The sequence below is a fragment of the Equus quagga genome, chromosome 4, assembly GCF_021613505.1.
Source record: "Equus quagga isolate Etosha38 chromosome 4, UCLA_HA_Equagga_1.0, whole genome shotgun sequence".
NCBI classification, from domain to species: Eukaryota; Metazoa; Chordata; class Mammalia; order Perissodactyla; family Equidae; genus Equus; species Equus quagga.
Window position 1 is genome coordinate 119,621,592 of NC_060270.1, and position 21,400 is coordinate 119,642,991.

At 36.9% G+C, this 21,400-nt stretch overlaps 1 protein-coding gene across 2 annotated transcripts in view; it reads left to right on the forward strand.

Moving 5' to 3' along the window:
- ITGA4 (integrin subunit alpha 4) overlaps positions 1-21,400 on the forward strand; it is a 71,475-nt gene that overhangs the window by 7,731 nt on the left and 42,344 nt on the right. For both annotated transcript variants that reach the window (XM_046659873.1, XM_046659874.1), the window contains 8 exons: positions 6,555-6,661; positions 6,757-6,886; positions 8,630-8,697; positions 9,975-10,104; positions 11,467-11,552; positions 12,201-12,263; positions 12,354-12,491; positions 16,032-16,143. In XM_046659873.1, the coding sequence (XP_046515829.1) occupies positions 6,555-6,661; positions 6,757-6,886; positions 8,630-8,697; positions 9,975-10,104; positions 11,467-11,552; positions 12,201-12,263; positions 12,354-12,491; positions 16,032-16,143 (834 nt within the window). The remainder of the gene's footprint in view (positions 1-6,554; positions 6,662-6,756; positions 6,887-8,629; positions 8,698-9,974; positions 10,105-11,466; positions 11,553-12,200; positions 12,264-12,353; positions 12,492-16,031; positions 16,144-21,400) is intronic.

Genomic DNA, 21,400 nt, shown 5'->3' on the forward strand with positions numbered 1-21,400 from the left:
AAAGAACTCAGTCTAGATGGCAGGGGAGACAGGTAAACAGATAATTATTTATGAGGACATGTAATAAGCATGACAATAGAGACTCACACAGAAGGGAGAGGAAATTGTTTGGATGATAAGAGAAGGTCTCCTGGAAGAGTGGACACTTGAGTAATTGAGCCAGTTCTGACCAGTTTTGATGAGTACATAGTGAAAGTTCAATAGATATAAAATGGCTAGATGCATTTCTCAGATGTGCGTGGGCTCCTCTGCTGCGCACTTCAGAGTGATTCCTAGAGGTCTGGGCCAGCCTTGGCTTCAAAGACTCCGCCTAATCACACCAGGCAATGTAAACAATGACACCCACTCCTGAGAGGGGGAGCTTGAGACTGATCATCTTTAAAAACAGATTTTTTCTGTTAAGCGTAGCTGGAAACATCAAATTAGAACATAGACATAACTTACAAGTGACAGGACTGGGCTCAGAAATGCAGTGTGTTTATTCTGATGTTTTCAGTTTACCCCCAAGAATTTTTTTAAAAAAGGGCACATTTGTTTGGTGATGGATGATAATTAGTCTTTGGGTGGTGAATGTGATGTAATCCACACAGAAACTGAAATATAATGATGTAGCCCTGAAATTTATGTAATGTTATAAACCATTGTTACCTCAATAAAAAAAAGATAGGAAACCTTTTTCATATAAATTATATGAAATTCTGTAAATTACAATGAATATTTTCAGAAATAGTAAGAGTGTAGACTTAGCTGTCAAATCTCTTTTATGGGAAATACTTTGTGTAGTGGATTAGACATGTCCTTTTTAAATTACACCCTGTGTGGAAGATGCTGGTCAATGTATGCCCTCTGTTTGTAAAATCTTTCTGGGTCTACCTCACCCTGATACCATTTTTGTTTTCTTGTGAAAGTTTTCCAGTATTCATTAGAATATCCTTATTTTGTTTGCAAATCCGTAACGTCTTATTCTATCCTTTAAAGTTTGGACAGTTCCCCCTGTGTTAGTACAGGACGATGCCATGGACTCCCTGACTGAGTTTTACTTCTCTCACGTATTTTTAAACCTTCCTATCTTTGTGACCAACTCTGTTCTAACTTGTGAATTCCAAAACCAAGCACAGAACTTCAACATTGATCACCTGGCATTAAGTGAGAGCAGGTTTCCCTGAGTTTTGTCTGTTTGGATTTTTGTATTTTTCTTGTTTCAAAGACTAAAAGTGGTGTACATTTTGCAATAATTTTCCAAATGAATCCTTAAGTCCAGGAGATTAATTGAAAGCCATAGAAGTAAAGAATTTTCTTTTCTTATTTTCTAATGTTGGAAATTAATGTTATAATATCATAATAGTAGGTTATTATAGAAACAGAATTAGTATAGGATTATTAATAATGTTAACATTTGGATTCTTTCCCTGCTTAACAGGGAAAGTACTCCTAACAAATCATTGTAAGGTAGTATAGGGTGGTGGTTGACAGTGTGGGTTTGAATTCTTCCTTCCTCCACTTGCTAGCGGTGTGACTTTGGGCAAGATGCCTCATCTCCCTTTGCTTCAGTTTCTCCATCTGTAAAATTGGGATAATAGTAATAATAATACCTACCCAGAGGGATGTAATGAAAATTGAGTTAATATGTATGTTTACATATATTAAAAGTGTGCTTGGTACATAGAAACTATATAATGAATATTTCTAATTATGCTAAGACAATGTTCCTCCAAATTAAGCTCACCAAATAGATCAGTTGCGGTATATTTTTCTGCTGTAGTTAGTAAAAAGACTTGTTGAAGTTTTCTGCAAGAATTTGAGGAGGTTTGGCCTAAGGTCCTGGAGGAGACCCCGAACCTAGAATCAAGCTTACAAGCGATTTGCTTTTCTAGAGTTCTGAGGCCCAGTGCTGACTCAGGATCAATGCAGATTCATGAAATTGAAACCCTAAAACTTGGGGCTACTCCCTGGGGACGTTTACCTCTGTGTTGAACTCTCTTTCTGAATACAATAAAGTTATAAAGTAAAAGTGTATATGAAATAAAATGAATTAGAGGACTGAAATAACTGGATTTTCAGGCCTATGATTACATGAGGTATTTCTCACATACATTAAGCATGATGATTAGCCGTTATCAGATTTTGACTAGGAAGTCTGAGAATATGACTTTTAAATGCACGTTTTTCTAGAAAGAAAATACTTTGAGAATGGCTTTTAATTTTGAGCTTTATTTTGATATTTTGACTCTTGTTTGTTATTAGATGAGTGGGAGGAAATGGTCTTAGAAGTTTATTACTCTCATGTTTGGTATCAACCTCTAAAACTTGGGTATTTTACTTTTCATAACTCAAATTATTGCTATTGAATTCACAAACATCAGAGTTATCTTTTAGAAACATCACCACCATGTAATGCACGGCAAAAGTACACAGTTTAATACAGCAAACATAGTATAATGGATTTAATAGTAATTAGGATTTGATAAGAAAAAGTGAAAAAGGGGGGGCCACTTGACTTAAAGAGCTCAAGGCTGCTGATCCCATGTCGCAGCACTGTGAGCTCCCTCAGCAGGTGTAGCCCAATCCACATGATGTGGGCATGCTGGGGAGCAGGAGCATTTCCCATTTAGTGAACACCTACTAGGTCCCAGGCAGTCTTGTGTGCACAGGTATACTTAACAGCCCTGCACGGGCAGGTCTTCTAATGTCATATGCGAATTGATTTGTTCTCTTTCAATCCCATCTGTTTTTCTAATATCCTGAATTTCGGTAGAGGAAGGAATTGTATAATTATTTTCACTCAGTAGTTATCACGTCTACAAATAAAGATATCTTGAATGAATGCTTCTTTGTAGAACATAGAATAGAATAAGTCATTAACTTCAGGATTCTTTGAGACGAATTTAGAGTGGAAGAATTTGAAAGATATAGGACTCATCTTTCAATAGAATAGAACTTCAACTTTACAAAAAGCAATTAGGGGGCCGGCCCTGTGGCCAAGTGGTTAGGTCTGGACACTTCACTTCGCCAGCCCAGGGTTGCACTGGTTCAGACCCTGGGTGCGGACCCAGCACCACTCATCAGGCCATGCTGAGGTGGTGTCCCACATAGCACAACCAGAAGGACCTACAACTAGAATATATAACTATGTGCTGGGGGCTTTGGGGAGAAGAAGAAGGAGGAGGAGGAGGAGGAGGGGGAGGAGGAGAAAAGAAGATTGGCAACAGATGTTAGCTCAGGTGCCAATCTTTGAAAAAAAAGCAATTTGGAGAAGTAAGGGCTTTCACCATTTTTCTGAAACTTGAAATTCCATCACATGTTTTGAAAGATCAGATAAATGTGTCTGTTGTCTCAGTAGCTAGAAAGCAAGAATTAGAGCTTGAGCCAATGGGGAAGCAGAGCACTGTGATACAGGCAGATAAACAGCATGTCATTGCACCCGATAGTCGCAGGCTCCCCTACCCACAAAGTTCTTCGCTCAAGCTGTCAACAGTTATAGAAAGAACTTTGAGTCTGATCTTCCTCCTTGTTATTCCTCAGTGAAAATGTCAAAGAAGAACCGAGAACTGATCTAAATTGAGAAAAAGGGCAGAAACTTAATCAAACCCCAATTGAAGCTTTGAATTGTTTTTCACTTATTGATCCTTCCATTTTCATCTCGCATTTCTGGGCTGTGTGTTGGAGATGGGATAATGATGAACAAGATGCAGTCCTGGGCAAGATGAATTAGGTCATTATTTACTCAGCCTTGGAAGTAGACAGGAGAGTTGTGAATAAATATAGTTGTATTAGTCAGGGTTCACCAGAGAAATATAACCGATAGTGTAGGGTAGACAGGTAGGTACGTGTAAGAGGAGATTTATTACAGGAATTGGCTCCCTCAGCGTGGAGGCTAAGTCCCGTGATCTGCCATATGCAAGCTGAAGAACCAGGAAAGCTGGTGCTATAATTTGGGCCAAAGGCCTGAGAAGCAGGAGTCAGGGTGGGGTCGGGGGAGGAGCAACGGAGTTGGTGTAAGTCCCAGAGAGCTGAGAGGTACTCAGACATGGAGAGAAAGATGTTTGAGGGAAGCGACATGGTAAGGTGGGAAAGTGAGTAGTTTGGCTACGATGTGTGTGAACCTAAGTGTGAGACTCCAAGCAGTGAGGCTATTGTGATGTGACCTGGTGGAGCTAAAACTAAAGCAGAGGATGCAATGTGGAATCATCCACGGCCCCAGAAAACAGCGTAATAACACAAGAGTTTCTCTAGTCTTCATTTTAAAATTTACAAATAAGAGATCTCAGCTAAGAAAGAATTTACAAATAAGAGATCTCAGCTAAGAAAGACAAAAACAGTTCACTATTTTTGTACATAAAAACTTTATAGCTATTTTCATCAAGCAATTTACATGGTATTTGTGGTTCTAAGCTATTGTATATTTACTATTTTTAAACTTTTGGGTGACATCTCTACAACAGTAAATTTGTTTCTAAATGTTGAGTGTAGTCTTGATGAAAGTGTCAGTTAAATATAACATTTTAACAGAGATAATGTGTTATTTGTGACTTCTGTCCTCTCCTGTCCTTAATTTTCCTTCTGTTCATTTGCCTTAGGTAACTGAGTATTGCCTATAATTTTAGAAAGACTTTGGTATTTTCAGAGAAGCTATTTCATTGAAAGGTCTGCTGTGGTAAACGATAGGAACTTCAGGTAGATGGAATCTACCATTTATCATCTATTTTTGACAGTAAAAAAAAAACTGGTGATTTTAGTGAAAAGTCAGACTGAAAATTGCATCATGATAAATTAAAATTTTTCTTCATCCCTTCACTTTCTTTTGATTATGTTGCCATGATGTAGCCACAATAAAAACTACCTATGTTAATACTTATCCACCCAACACACACAATTGTCTTTCTTCTTCCCTCTCCCTCCTCCTTTCCTGTTTTACTTTCTTTATTAGTTTTAAGATGGAGACCTTATGTTTCCACCCGGGCCATCCTGTATCAAGATTTGCATTCCCTTGCCATTCCAAGTAGACGTTGCCAATCAACCTGAGAATTCTTTTTGCAGACAGATCGTTAGTCATCTTCCTTTCAGTCTTGAGCTCCAGGCAGTCACTACGAATTGGTGGGAGCCGTCATTCTACAAGAAATCTAACCAGAAAAACATGATCCATGTCACATTGTACCAATGTTCCAGACCATGAGAATCACCTGGGTAGTCAGGGCCTCACCTGGACCTGATGAATCAAGCTCCAGAGAAGGGGGCTAGGAAATCTACTTCAGTTCAGCCATGTTGAGGGTTGGTTTTTTCTCCTGAACAATGGTTTGGAGAACAAATAAATCTATACACAGACATCTCCCTATACTTCTTAGACAAAATCTCTCCTACGCAGGAGATTTACTGCACGTAATTTCACTTTCGTAATATTAGTCTTCTTATCTATGTAGGAATTCTGAGTTTGCCCAGGAAGCTTTATCTAGGGGTCAAACTTATAGGAGACAAATTGCCTAATGATTTAGAGAATGGTCACTATAAATGTATAGAACTTGGTATCAGTGACCAGTGTTCAAAATTAAGTAAACCTAAGTTTGACATCCTTCTCCAATCAAATTGATGCGAATGTATGTCCCTGCCTTTGGAATTAAGCTCAGGTGGAATAGAACTGTCACATGGCAGTTGATGAGGGTGAAAATAAGGACAGCAAAAGGAACCTTAATATGCTGTATCTTATTCTCTCCCAAATCATTTATGTGAAATCACTTTAATATAGGATCCAAGCTTTAAAGCAAAGAAGTCAGTCTAACAAAAGAGATTATCACTGGGAAGATCACTTTTTCTTGTACAGTTAAGAAGTACTGTATTGCCCACGAGTAATGTTTTATGTTTGGCTTTCTGGCTATTCATGCATTTACTGAAGTGCCTATTGAAGTTTTTTATTTACTACTGAAATAATCTGGTTTTTCCAGTGGGTTTTTCTTCGTTGAAAACACGTCACAATCCACTAAATGTAAACCACAGGGCAGTTTGTTGTAAATGCTAGCGTTGTTATTATGCTAATTATACGCAGCTACTTTCTACGTGCTCAATCATCACCTTCCAGCTTCGATAAACTGTTACTGAAAGGCTAAGAACCATATTGTAGTCTTTCTAAATGTCTCAGTACGGGAAATGTTTTAAAAAGTGCTCTGGTAATGTTGCTTGCATTGTTAGATAAGTGGTCAAAACAAAGGTGCAAATTCGTTGCCAAGCATTGTACATTGAAGTTAAATTTGCACAGCCTATGTTGGTTTTGACTGGTCTTCCCCCCTCCTAGTCATGTTGGTTAGCTATCTCCTTTATCAAGGCCATCTTTTCATCGTGTTCCCATTGGAGGTCATTCCTACAAAAATCACCTTGTGAGAGAACAATTATATTGGCACAGTGTGCACTGAATAGAAGATAGAGAAGCCGGGTACAAGGGCATTTCACACATGGCTGAAAGAAAAAAACATTGGGGATAAGCATGCATGTTTATTTTCTCTGCTCTCATAAAATAACGTTGTTTTCAAGATAACTGATGATAAAATTATTTTCAAATGCTTTAGGTAGCCCCAGTGGAGAACCTTGTGGAAAGACTTGTTTGGAAGAAAGAGACAATCAATGGTTGGGGGTCACGCTTTCCAGACAGCCAGGAGAAAATGGATCCATCGTGGTAGGTTATTGGATTGGGTCTACTAATAACATCATGAAATCAGATATTCTGGTGTGACTTTCACATAATTTGGTCTACTTTTATGTTTTATTCAGACTTGTGGGCATAGATGGAAAAATATATTTTACATAAAGAATGAAAATAAACTCCCCACGGGTGTTTGCTATGGAATGCCCTCTGATTTACGAGCAGAACTAAGTAAAAGAATAGCTCCATGTTACCAAGGTAAGCTATGATTTTGATATTGATTGGATCAAGAGAAACAAGGGAATGCCTTTAAAATTTATTTTCAATTTGGATGTGCAGAGAGACGGACATCTTTGAAATAGCTATGTTCTTTTTAACTACTCAAAGTATTCTTTCCTTTTTTACCCAATTGCACTAGTATTAGTTTTCAAAAATGTACTTTGTATTTTTAGGAATAGAAGTTCTACAGGTTAATTTGAATAATTCTAGAATCTAGTTAGTAATTACTCACTTTTGCATTTAATTTATTTTCAGTTCCGTATAAGTGAGCCTAATGCCCTTCAAGTATAGGACACTTAAAATCATGAAATTAGATAGAAAAGTCTGATCAGAAAGGAGAAAATTGTTTTGGTTTCTTGCTTTACCTTTAGCTTCCAAGAATATTCAGAAAGATTTAAAGCATAGGTGTAAGCAAATCTTTCCTACTCACTGTTTTTTTTCTTCAAATTCACATTTTCCTTGAAACAGCAAGGAATTGGTATCTTGAGTTTGAAGGGTCTTTGCCATGAAAATTCTAGGCCATACGTAGCATGAGTTTGAACAGAGCTAGGACTTAAATCACTGGAATGAGCAAAATTAGAGTGAATGTCAAGGGAGAATTAAAAATGAGATTTGTAACAGAACTAAAATTCTAAGAATGTGTCTTTGGAAAACTAAGAATTAAATATATATGAATGCCAAGTTCCAGTTTTTCAAACCAAAATGTTTACCCCAGTGGCCAAAGAAAATTTCTATTACCTGACAAAACTTTGACTAAGTATGCAAATTCAGTTATTAATTCTATTAATATTGGGGTCTTTCCTCTCTGGAATTTGACGTCACGGAGAAGTTATATCACATACATTCCTAATTCGCCTTTGGATACTGAGAAGCTAAAAGATGAATTTAAAATTCTCAACTACAGTAAAACTCAGTCTAGATGTCTGTATGTTTATTCTCTTTTTCCTAATGGTTTATGGTTTACACTTTAAAACATTTTCACAGTAGAGTTTTTATTTTTGCTTGGTTATATCTAGCTACATTCTACAAAAAATTCAAAATGGCGTACAGTTAAGACACCTAAAATTAGGGCAAAATTTATATAAATTAAAAATAGGGTCAGGAAAAATATAAAAAAGAGTGAAAAATCGTGAGGAGTAGTAATTATAAGTGACTCAGCAATTTACTTAAATTTTCTGGTTAGCAAAGCCATAATGAAGATGTGGTCCTGATTTTTATTTTCATAGAGGTTTACTTATGTTGCCTTCTTCAAGAGAAGCAAAGCTTTGTCCCCACAGTAAGTTCCCAAAGCATCAATTTAGGGGGATTTTGTGATAAGAGACCATCCATCTCCATGCAGTTCTTGACTCAGTCTGTTGTTTTCAGCTGGGCAAAATCTAGGAAGCCTATTTTAAAGGGAAACCTGGACTGGAAACCACAAATCCTACCTCTGTCTTAGATACTTGATAGTGTTTTTGAGTGTATGCTGCATGTTCTTCCCGTGAAAAAGAGGCAGGGGTAAATATTTTTATTCCTATTTCATAGGGACATTTTGAAGATTAATGGGCAATAGAATTGTGACCTTAAATTTTATCAAAGGTACTATTATTTTAAAAAATGAGATAGTATAAAATACACAGCTTACAAGGTAGATTTGTAAGGATATGTAAGGTAAGCAAAATTATGCAGATTTTGTCTTTATTTTTAAATGAAATCCTAAATTGTTTTTTCACTTCCTTTTAGATTTTGTGAAAAAATTTGGTGAAAATTTTGCATCATGTCAAGCTGGAATATCTAGTTTTTACACAGAGGTAATAGTCCAAAAATTAGCTGCTATGAATGTTTATGTATAGAATTTTAATTCCACTGAAGACTTAGAAGACTGATGTTATCCTTGAAAGTAAAACTTGTATAAGATCTGAATAACGTCTCTTAAATTTGAGAGTATTACAACTCAATTTTCACCACTCAATATTTCACATATATTTTAAGAAAATATTAATAGCTGTGCCACATAAGACCAACTAAAAGTCTATAGTAATGAATATTAATTTTACTTAGAATTTAGCTGAAATGAAAAGTAGCTATAGTTACTTGTTTTGTTAACTTAGGCATTGAAAATATCTAAGTATGTTATTTTTAGTTACTAGTTGAAGGAAGCATATGAATCCACAGTTTTCATTAAAGTTAGGGGAATTGGGAGATTTAAGAACTTAATAATATCCTCTTAAATCCTATCTATTCCCAAACTATCAATCTCTGACAGCCTAGGATATACAGTGAAATGTTACAGTTGTGTTCAACGCCCAAATCTCCCACTTTCTCTTAAAAACCCATTAGGAATTTATGAATGTTTTCTGAATCTATGTAGATAGTCTGTATCAAGCCTTGGGTTAACAATTTCCATAAATATTACCTACTATGAAAAAAAAATTATACTTTCTTTAGTTTACATTTAAACTGACCTTTTTAAATTCAGGATTGTTTAGGAAATTTAGAAATCTGTTAAGTAGGCTTGAATGCTGAAAGTGATTATATTTCACCAGACAAGTGTCTGCTCATTCCAACCTTCTATTTCCTTTCCCTAAATTGGTATTTATCATCAAATATACCCCAATTTCATTAGACTTTTTTTTCTAAGCTAACATTGTTAAGGAAACTAGTCAATGGCATTTCTCAAATTGAAATAGATTAAGTCCACTTTTTACCCTTTGGCAACACACGATTATCTCCGTAATGAGCACTAATGAATTGCCCAGATATGATTTACTTTAGTAGAAACCACATTGCCTTTCTCCCAAAAGCTTACTCTACTGTACAACGATTCCACCTTTGATTTTAAAGTTCACTGATGGTGTGAAGTAAGAGTTTCAGAGTTTCTTTTCTAAAATTCTACTTTTAGCTGAAAATTCGTTAGCCAGCTTCTCTGGTGTTTTTTTTTTTTTCTGATATGTTTTTAAATTCATAAAATGCTCAGATTTCAGAAGTATAGTATCAAAATGTACTCACTATTAAAATATATACCTGGAGGAGGTTTTGAGTGGTGAGATTAAACTTTTAAATGATGATAAATTGTTTTTTCTTGCAGGATTTAATTGTGATGGGAGCCCCAGGATCATCTTATTGGACTGGCTCTCTTTTCGTCTACAATATAACTACAAATAAATACAAGGCTTTTTTAGACAAAGAAAATCAAGTAAAATTTGGAAGTTATTTAGGTACTACAAAAATTGGCTAACTCAAATTATCTCTGCCTTACAGATACTAGTAATTTTAAATAAGGGAAATTATATTTTCAAAAGATGAAAATGGTCAGTAGCAATGAAAGATACAGTTAACTTAATATTTTACATTTATATATGTGACTACAATCATCAATATATAATTCTTAGACTGGAACTCCCAGCTTAGTTTACTCTTTGCAGTAAAATACTTGTAAGCTTGTATCTTTATGCAGTCAACTTACTATTATATTGGTAGTATCTATTGAGTGCTTACTGTGGTAAGCAAGAGGCAAGAACTTTTGTAAGCATTTTACGTGAATTAACTCATTTAGTCATTTGAGTGAGTAAGTATAGTTTCTTAAAGGACCAACTGAAAGTCAGCGGGTCTGTTGACAGTGTTCTAGACAAGGGGTAAGATTATGAAGCATGGGTCTAAAAACAACTCATTGACTTTCGCCTCATAAGTTCTTAGAATATTTCCCAGAGCTTAGCTATTTTTATCTTCCTTCTGTCCTCCCACTCCACTGCCCACCCTGCTTCCCGCCCCCACCTTCCCATACCCCCCACCTCCATCCTTTCCCCTCCTCCCTACTCCCCCCCCTCCCCTCCTCCCTAATAAGTTAGCAGTAGGACACTTTATAGTCTGCATTTCTAGAGAAACACAAGAGTCTTCTGACATTAGCTCCTGTTATAGTAAAAGGAATGCTTTTCCTATAGTTTCTTAGAAAATACAGATTTGTTTAAACCATATGTGCCTTGCATGGGAGCAGCCTAGACTCAGACAGAATTATGATAAAAAAGGGCAGTATTATTTTTTCCCATTCAAACAGAAGAAATGCATTTTCAAACAGAGGGAATTCATTTACAATTCACCATTTACTTGTTTATGGTTGAAAGATATCTTGAAGTATTATAAGAAATGTAATTTAGTATTATGCTTTTTATCACAAAATAAAATACTTGACCTTTTGTGTCATTATAAAGTTTTATCACAATAGGAAGATTTCATGGCAAAAAAGTTGACGATTAGGAAGATTTTTTTACTTAAAGTTTAAGATGTTATATTTTAAATACTCCAAAATGTTTCTGTTGTAATTCTAGAAGATAACATGTCCTCATACTCACAGGTACTAACAAACTAGATGTGAAGGTGCTATCTTGAATTTCTAGAACTTGGAAATATAAGCCACATGACTGGTTTCATAACACATTAATAATTGCTTAAAACATGATAAATAACCAATTTTGAGTATTGCCATGCTAGAATTCAGTCTCACGTAATTCTGTGAGTGGATTTAGGATATATTTTATCCACTGCCAATGATAATTCTCATACTTTTCTCCATTTTCTTGAAGGATACTCAGTTGGAGCCGGTCATTTTCGGAGTCAGCATACTACTGAAGTAGTTGGAGGGGCCCCTCAGCATGAACAGATTGGTAAAGTAAGAATTCCATTTTTATATTTATTTCTTTGCAAAGGTTCAGGTAGATTGCATGACAGAATAAGATATTAAAGCAGCAACTGCAAAAATTCTAAGGAATGAAAGCTAAAATTATGAGCAGTGTGCCGCATTCAGTGAAACTGCTGAAAGTTGTATGGCTTCTACATAAAATTTAGCAGAAAATCTTTAAGAGAAACTAAGTCAAATGAGACTTTTGTTTCTCATGAGTAAATTGTTTTTGAGACGGAATTATCTCAAGATGTCCAGGGGATTATTTATTGGTTAACAAGTTTACAGCTGAAGGGAAATGGAGGCAGCTGCATGTTTTTTGGTAAGACTAGAAAGAATAAGATGTTATTTCTGGTTCTAGTTTTTGTTACATTGCCACGTGAACATTAGTCAGTAAATTTTTCTGAGCCTTACTTTGAAAAGTGAGGCAAATGACACTTTCTGTGCTCCCTCAGGGATCAATAAAGTAGTTCCGGAGAAGGTAGTTTTGCAAGGAAGGCATATTAATATGAACGTGGTTCCCTAAAGCTTTTATTTCACTCTTGAAAGGATTTTTAAAATATATCTGGGGAATTAAAAGTTGTGAAATTGATGTTTTGTTTTCAGTCTAACTTTTTCTACTTCTTTTCCCAATTGCAGGCATACATATTCAGCATTGACGCAAAAGAACTAAATATCTTACATGAAATGAAAGGTAAAAAGGTAATATGTCTCCTGCTTTGGTATCCCTGAGGGCTTTCGGAGTAGCTCTGCTTTGTTCTCAATGACTGGGTGTGGTTTGCTTTGGGGCAGCTTGGCTCTTATTTTGGAGCTTCTGTCTGTGCCGTGGACCTCAACGCAGATGGCTTCTCAGACCTTCTCGTGGGAGCGCCCATGCAGAGCGTCATCAGAGAGGAGGGGAGAGTGTTCGTGTACATCAACTCTGGCTCGGTACGTCTGATAACCCACAAACTAGAAGCCATTTCTGGGACTATGATCAAAACTGAAGCTTTTCTTATTCCAGAATTCTGAGACTATAGATTCTTAGGCTTATTTTACTGACAAAAGTAAGAATTCTGGTATCATACTGATGCTCTGAAAATGAAAGGAGCCCTGATGATGAATGGGCAGCTGTCCCATTTTGATATTTCAGAAGTATGAGATCAATTGTTCCAGAGTTTCTCTATTCACAGCTTGTACGTGTTCACTCAGGCAGTTGAAGTTTCTTCCAGTTTTGTTATGATGTAAATCCAATTTGAAAGAATTACTTTTATCTCTCTCTCAAAATGTGGATTTCTTTTGGTTCTGTAGTGAATGTCCTTGTAGGATTTATAATTATAAAATATTACTAGAAGTAGAAGATAAAGTATGAAATCTTTTCAATTTTGTGATTTGAAAACAATTAGAAATGACTTTTTTTCTTTTCTTTTTTTTTTTATTTTGGTAAGGAAGGTTGGCCCCAAGCTAACATCTGTGCCAATCATCCTCTATTTTGTATGTGGGTCACCACCACAGCATGGCTTGATGAGTGGTGTAGGTCCGCACCCAGGATCCGAACCCTGGGCCACTGAAGCAGAGTGCACGAACTTAACCACTATGCTGTCGGGCTAGCCCAAGACATGTTTTAATAAAGTGTTAATTTATACAATCCACATAGAATATATTCTTGATAAAAACATTAAATTGACTTAGTTTATTCTGAAGCAGATATAGTAGTTGTAGAAATAGATAATTACTGTTTATGGTTGAGTTTTAAATTACGACAGATATTTTAGAGTAGAAACTGACCACTTGACAAGTCAACTTAAAGAGTTATGCTGGCCTCATTTTGCCAGCCTAGCTTCTTGACATTAAATCTAAACAAAGAATTGATACAGCCTTAATGGTGTCTTTTTGACTTGTTCCTTTGATTTAAGAGCAGGAAAGGGTTTGTGAGAAAATTGGTTCATTTCTTAAGGATTTAACAAAGTAAAATCTATTTCAGGAAGGTATTTGTAATCTTATTTAATCAGTGGTTTGAGAGCATTTAATAAGTTCCTATATTAAGCATCAGACTAAACTCCTTACAATTTGAGAGGAAACACTCTAGTCTTGTAAAATTGAGAGATTCTCAAAGGTCTGAATATAGAGGAGGAAAGTTATTTATGCATGGGGATTTCCTAGACTGTGTTTAAATCTAAATTTAATAGTAAAGACATATCATCTACAAATTGGTCATTAGCATCTCATTAGTAGTGATATTAGGCATTACTTTTTCTGCCGTAGACATTTCACGTTTCCCTGTCTGTAAGTAGTCTTCCTTATGCTAGCTACATCCTCATTCTGCGTGCTTCTCTTGTCTTTCTCTTTACAACTAAACATTTTGAGAACAGTTTAAGCAGCGTATAAACCTAAAATAAGGCAATCAAAGGCCTTTTTTTCCTTTGAAATCTTAAGCGATCCCAATGTGAAGAACAGTTAAAAGTGTCCTTTGCTTAAAGGGGAGGGAGGACCCCTACCCACTAGACTACTCTCTTCTTCTTCCCTCATTTCTACCTACCCTGAGGCACCACTGTTGAACACTGGAGTTAATTTCATAATTGGTTTCAGCTTTTAAAACCTCTGGCATAGATTATTCTTCCTTTGTTCCCTCCTAACTTCCTGTTTCTTAACTCTAAAACAGCACTAACCACTACCTCACGTTATATGATGTATTTGTTGGTTTGCTTTGCTATTGTCTGCTCTTCTGCTAGAGCGTAGAGGCCATGCGGAGATGATTTGACTGTCTTGTTTACTGTTCTCTTCTCAGGGCTTGAAAGAGTCCTGGATAAGTACATGCTCAGTCATTGTTCCTGAATGAACTCAAGAAAGAGTGATACTTGAATGAATTTAGCTTCCACCTACTTCTACTAAAAAAGCTCTCAGGGGTCCCCAGCAACCTCTTGGTCACTGTTCTCTGTGACTGGAGAATACTTGAAGAAGAGTGATCACTACTTCTTGAAACTCTCTCCCTGGCACTTCCGTGCCATTGCGCTGTCTTGGGTCTGCACCTCCTCATCTTCCCAGAGCCTCCTCTCCCCTCTGCTCTTTAAATTAGGCATTTGCCTGGGAGCCAAGCGCTTTTATCCCCGATTCCTTTAACAAAATCATTCACTGCTTTTGGTGCCAGTGATTGCATCTGTAGAGCTCATTCCCAAACTTAGTTCACTTAAAAAAATAAATAAAAACAACGTTCAGTGAATATCTGAAATGTAATAAAAACTAAGAAAAGAGCTGACAATAATCTTAGTCCTGACTTCTAGGACCTCAGAATCTAGAAAAGACACAAACGTGAGAGTAAACAATTAAATATAACACGGTAAATAGCACATTATTAGTAGATACAAAGTGGAAGGAATTCATTTTGGGTCAAGAAAGTTTCACAGAGAAAGTAGTATTTGAGCAAGACAAGTATAGGAATTTTTAGTTGGAAAATAAAGGGTGAAGGGCACAAGGCGAAGAACGTGTGTGCTTAGGGAATGAGGAACAGACTTGTTGGAGAAGAGGAAAGGATCTATGATGAGTAGTGCGTGGATTTTTCTTTTTTCTTTTTTTTAACTAGAAGGGAATGACAGAGTTTGCAAAGCAGTCTGGTAGCTGTAATTGCAGAAACTTGTTACCGCAACGTTGTTGAATGGCTTGTTGTAATAACTCATCTTCCAACTTTAGAGAGGGCAGTTGCCTAATTCATGCCCCACTGCTGCTGGAATAAGGTTCCAAAGGCCAGCTTCAGTCATGTCACCCCTCAACGTCAGTGGCTCTCTATTGTTCTCCAAATTGAGAATAAACTTCCCTGGGCATACAAAATCCCACACCCTAAGACACCAATCTCATTTTTTTGGTCTCATCCATTACACATACCATTCATTATAGCCAAGTTCTTTTGAATTTCTTTTTGCTAATAGTGTTCTCTGTACTTCAAAGTGATACCCATCCATCAGTAACCACCTTGAATACAACCTCCTTTATGAAACCTCTCCTGGCTCACACAATTAGATATGCTCTCCTTGCTTCGTGATATTGCAAAGCAGCCTGTACTTCTAAGTCGTTTACAGCGTGTGCTAAGCCTTCCCCGTAACTGTGGGCTTCCTCAGAAAAGGGAGTGCATTTTATACACATGCTGCCTTGCCCCTCTACTCGGTCCCTCTTTGCACAGTGCATTGCTTCTAGTAGGAACTTGATAAATACTTGCTAAATTGAATTATCAAAGTGATTTATTGGATTTTCAAACCTAGGGATCATGAGTTTGACAATTTTTATGTCCTCTGAGCTCTAATCATACTATTATATGTGTTGACATACTTGATAAATATTTATTGAATTGAACTGAAATGTGTGTACTAAGCTCAGTCTGTAGTTTGTCCAACTTGTTTGAAGCATTAGAAAAAATCCATATCCAATTACAACAGTAAATCATGTGTAAAGTTTTCAGGGAGAGTTATAATGACACCCTTTCTTCTCCTTTCTATCTAGGGAGCGGTAATGAATGAAATGGAAACAGAGCTCACTGGAAGCGACAAATATGCTGCAAGATTTGGAGAATCTATAGTTAATCTTGGCGACATTGATAATGATGGCTTTGAAGGTAATTAAAAGTATCTCACATGGTACTTGATTTCCACTCTTAAAGCAGTACAAGGAAAAGAATATGATTGGAATTTTATGTTGTTTGTTGGAACCAGATGGTAAACTGTTGTTTCCTTTTTTATGTTACACTTAACTTTTCCTCAGCTGTCAGCTATTGCTTCTCACCATTGTTAATAAAGCGTGATATTCAAAACACCCTATTTCATTGATTTTCCGGCACCATTGATTATAAGTTGCATCATTATTTTATGTGCCTCTAAAAACATGGTGCCTATTGAACTGTGACCCACCATTTTTCTATTTTAAGAAATATTCTGATTTCAGAAATGTGAAAATGTAAAAAAAAAAAAAAATGTGTATCGTAGACTCATTGGACCACAGTGTTTGACTATCAGTGCAGTAAAGACGTTGACAGAACCCGACAGAGGCTGGCTGCAGAGCTGTCCCCTGCTGTGCCAGGCATTCCTTGTTCAGCCGCTGCATTCTGAGAGGAGTTGGGGGGTCCCAGGAGAGAGTCCTGAGCAGTAGTGAGGGGGCAACTGGCAGACTCAGGGACAGTGGCTATTTACCAACTGATATGGAAGCATTTCAGGAATGGAATAGATGGTAACTATTCCACTGATATCAGCCCTGTTATTGAAGTACCTGTTTCCATCAGCCTTCCCTCTTAAAATTGGCCTTTTTCAGTCTAGCTCTGAGTGGTAACTAAGTCTGTTAAAACTGTGCATAAAATGATGAATGAGGGGGCCTGCCCGGTGGTGCAGCGGTTAAGTTAGCACATTTCGCTTCTGCAGCCCGGGATTCACTGGTTCGGATCATGGGTGTGGACATGGCACTGCTTGGCAAGCCATGCTGTGGTAGGCGTCCCACATATAAAGTGGAGGAAGATGGCCATGGATGTTAGCTCAGGGCCAGTCTTCCTCAGCAAAAAGAGGAGGATTGGCAACAGTTAGCTCAGGGCCAATCTTCCTCAAAAAACAAAAAAATGATGAATGAATTTGAAAGGAGAGAGTGTAATTACTAGAGTTCAGCAAATAAGTGTTTGTTAATTATTTTCAGGGCTCAGAACTGTGTTTTCTGATGTGGTCATTGGCAATTGGCATATGGCAATATTAGGCCAAAACTTACTTGGATGCTGCAAATAAGTGAGGGAGTATTGTAAATTCTCACTTCCTTAATTTCATCTTATTCCTAACTGCTTCATTCTACTTTAAATGTATGAAATGTTATTCTACATGAAGGATGTTAATCAGTTATTAAATATATGCCTCTAGTGAACCCTATTAAATGTAAGAGAATAGAATTTGTATACAAATATTACCTTTTCTGGGTTGTTGCGTTTTTTTTACTGTTTTAAAAGAAAAAGGAGGTAAAAGATATATGTAGATATTTTTATGGTTATGATTAAACACAACATTTTCGTTAAAATATCTATGAGATTTTATTATGATGGATGTTACATTTCGTAAGTAGTCAGCAATTCTGTGATATTTACTGAGCACTGATTTTGTGTCAGTTGTACTATGCCAGATATACAGTGTGTGCCATAATGTAAATGAAGGATAAGGTGGCACCCCTTTTTAAGTTTTACATTCACATGGATATAAGATTGAGACACGAAAAAATAAACCTCATTTAAATGGTGAATTTAAGGATCTTACCTAACAAGTATCTATGGGTAAAACCATGTTTATGCACCTTGATATTTCATATATATATTACATGAGATAAAATTCTTTCTTTTAAAAACGTCATTTAGTAAAACACTTATTTTGTTTACATACAATTTCTTCTGTGTCCTGTTTTAAATGACATATTTGGGGAAGACTATTCACTATTTTGAACGTACTCAAATGTATGTGTGTATGTGCACATGAGAAATGATTTTTGTGGCATCAAAGTGTCAATGACAAACCTGAATTATTCTTTTGATCAGATTGAGTTGTAAAAATGTCTTGAACACCAGGCACATTCTCTTATCAGAGTCACTCCAGTACTTGGGAAAATCCCAGGCAATTTTCCAGCGTTGTGAAAGACAGACAGGAAGTATTCTGCCTGTGAGACGTAGGAAGAGGAATTTAGAGGGGACCCGCAGGACACAGCGCAAAGTTTCAGAGTGTGTATAAGAACCTGGTTTCACACAGCACTCGGTGTCTTGGAGTCCTCAGTACCCAATTCGTAAGGGTACTTCTTTATGTTTGGAAGATTGTTATTCAAGTGATGATTTTCAATATTTCAGCATATTTTTGTGCTATTTATAATTTCATTTATAAATTACAATATATTTACGTTTAGTGGCCACCTTAATGTTTATTCACTTCAGTTCATGTTTATAATAACATGTATCTTTTTCTACTTTGTGTAGTTTTAATTTTTTCTTTTTCCCAGCTTTATTGAGATGTAATTGACATATAACATTGAATCAGTTTAAAGTATACAACATAATGATTTGGTATATGCATATATAGTGAAATGATCACCACACTAAGTCTATTTAACATCTATCACGTCACATAGTTACAAATTTTTATTCCTTGTAATGAGAACTTTTAAGATATACTCTCTTAGCAACTTTCAAATATACAATACAGTGTTGTTAATGATAGTCACTATGTTGTACATTACATCCCCAGGACTTATTTATCTTATAACTGGGAGTTTGTATCTTTTGACCCCCTTCATCCAATTCCCCCCCTCCCTACCCCCGTGCCTCTGGCAACCACCAACCTGATCTCTGTTTCTATGTCTTTGGTTGTTTTTAGATTCCACATATAAGTGAGACCATACGGTATTTGTCTTCCTGTGTCTAACTTACTTCACTTAGCGTAATGCCCTCCAGGTCCATCCACGTTGTCACAAATGGCAGGATTTCCGTTGTTTTGACTGAATAGCATTTCTGTTTTGCCCATGAGTAGGCATTTTCCACATTTTAGATGTTAGCAAGACCGTGCTGGTTTGGAAGCAGGCTCAGCGTGTTCTTGTTCTTCACTGAGCTCTCTAATTCCGTCCTACCTTATCTGCCTGGCTGAGACAGCAGGGCATCTACGTTTTATTTTTCATTACGTGTTTCCCTATCCCTTTTCTCATCTTCTATCTTAGTATATTTTTCTGGGATAAATGAAGTTACTTCGTGTTCATTGCAGGGTGTGTGGGATTGTATAGAAAGCGATGAAAACCCCATTTGTTTTTTTTCCTTCCACCTCCAGTCTTGGATACAAATTTGACTTAATGTCCTTTTACTATGCACAATTTTGTGGTGGTTTGCATAATAGACCTCAGTTATTTTGGCATTCATCACGGTTTTTTAAATCATTCTTCAAAAGGAAAAAATCAGATTATATTTCTTGTGTCCTTAGAAAAGCAAAGTAAGCCATTTTCTAAGAAGATAACCAATCAATTTGGCAAGAGTCCAGTGTAAAAATCTCATCAAAAGTATGAGAAAGTCACAGAATAGGTAGCTAATAAACAGGCAGACCCACCTGACTGATGTGACCAGACAGACAGACAGATAGCATTTTGGATTTCATCCATAAAATAGATTTGGCAAGACCACTTATTTTTGGTTTAGGTTTTTCACCTTGAACCTCGTCATCTGACTTTCAGACTGTACGTTTGACTCCATTTTGAGTAGAACCATAATAAAGTTCTACAATTGTAAATCATGCTTATTATTTTGTGTGCCCCTAAAATAAATGATAATTATTATCAAATCATTAATTGAGCACTTCTTTGACTCGGAAGGAGAAAAGGTGCGAGGCCAGAAAACATTGGCATGAGCTCTCTAGTTAGTGATCTTATAGAGCGTGGTGATGGAGAACATGGGCTCTGGAGCCAGCCTGCAGGGTTAAAGGCCAGTTCCACCACATCCTGGCTCTGTGACCTGGACCAATTACACCTGTGCCTCAGTTTCCTCATCTGTAAAACGTGAGGATCAAAAAGTATTTATTTGATAGGATTCTTGTGAGAGTTACATGTGTAAAGCCCCTAGCACAGTGCCTGCAGTGTGAATATTATTTAAGGGTTAGCCGATATTAAGATTACGATGATTATACTAATGATAATTGTTATGATTTATACTAACAGAATGAAATAACATGTTCCGATGAAAGTAAAAACAGTTGTCGGATATGTCAGTGTGTGTTCTGTATGTTGTGTCCCAAATTGAGTTGCATAGGTGTGGAAAAACATTTATTATTTCTTAATAAGTATTTTCCTCATTTCTATAATGGTAGCTAGAACTTGAGTAGGTTATAAAATAGATCCAAGTGTAGGGCCGGCCCGGTGGCACAGTCGTTAAGTTCGCATGTTCCGCTTCTTGGCGGCCCGGGGTTCGCTGGTTCGAATCCCGGGTGTGGACATGGCACCGCTTGGCACACCATGCTGTGGTAGGCGTCCCACGTATAAAGTAGAGGAAGATGGGTACGATGTTAGCGCAGGGCCAGGCTTCCTCAGCAAAAAAGAGGAGGACTGGCAGTAGTTAGCTCAGGGCTAATCTTCCTCAAAAAAAAAAAAAAAGCCAAAAAAACAAAAACAACAACAAAAAATAGATTCAGGTGTAATCCTAGGAAGTAGGAGTTTGGATCCATGTATAAGACAGCCAAAGACTGAATATACCCATATGACCTCTCCTCGGAATTAAATTGATCTGGGCCTTTTTAATATTTCAGCTGAAAAGACTCATCTATATATTTTTAAGACATTTGCCTTAATATAGATTACTAATGCTAACTGACACTGCAAGAATTTCTGTATATCAACAACTTCGTAACCTCGACTTATCTCTTCCTATATTATCATCATGAATCAAGGTACAGAATTCTAGTTACTAAGGAGTAGCCACAATGGTTGAAGTATAAATCTAGCCCTGATTAATGAAATTGCTGACTGATCTTGTTTCACAGTGGCTGCAGGATGCTTCTTCTCTCTTCCTCTTCCCTTCTCTCTCTCTCTCTCTTCCTTCCCGCGGTGCTCCCCCCGCCCCCTGTGTTTGTGCATATTTAATCTGCACATATATGGTTCCAGCTATTCCAGATTCATTGTCATCTGCATGAGTGCCGTGCTGCCTCTTGCTCCCTGCTATTGCACAGGCTCTTTCCTCTGTCTAAACTGCCTTTTCCCTTCCCCAGGTGAAGACCTAGCTAAGACCTGTCAATACTTTAATCTCAGCTTGGGCATCATCTTCTCTGAGAAGTCTTCCCTAATTTCCACCACCTTCTCCTTGCACACTCTGTTATTATTCTGTTTTTGCTTGCTGT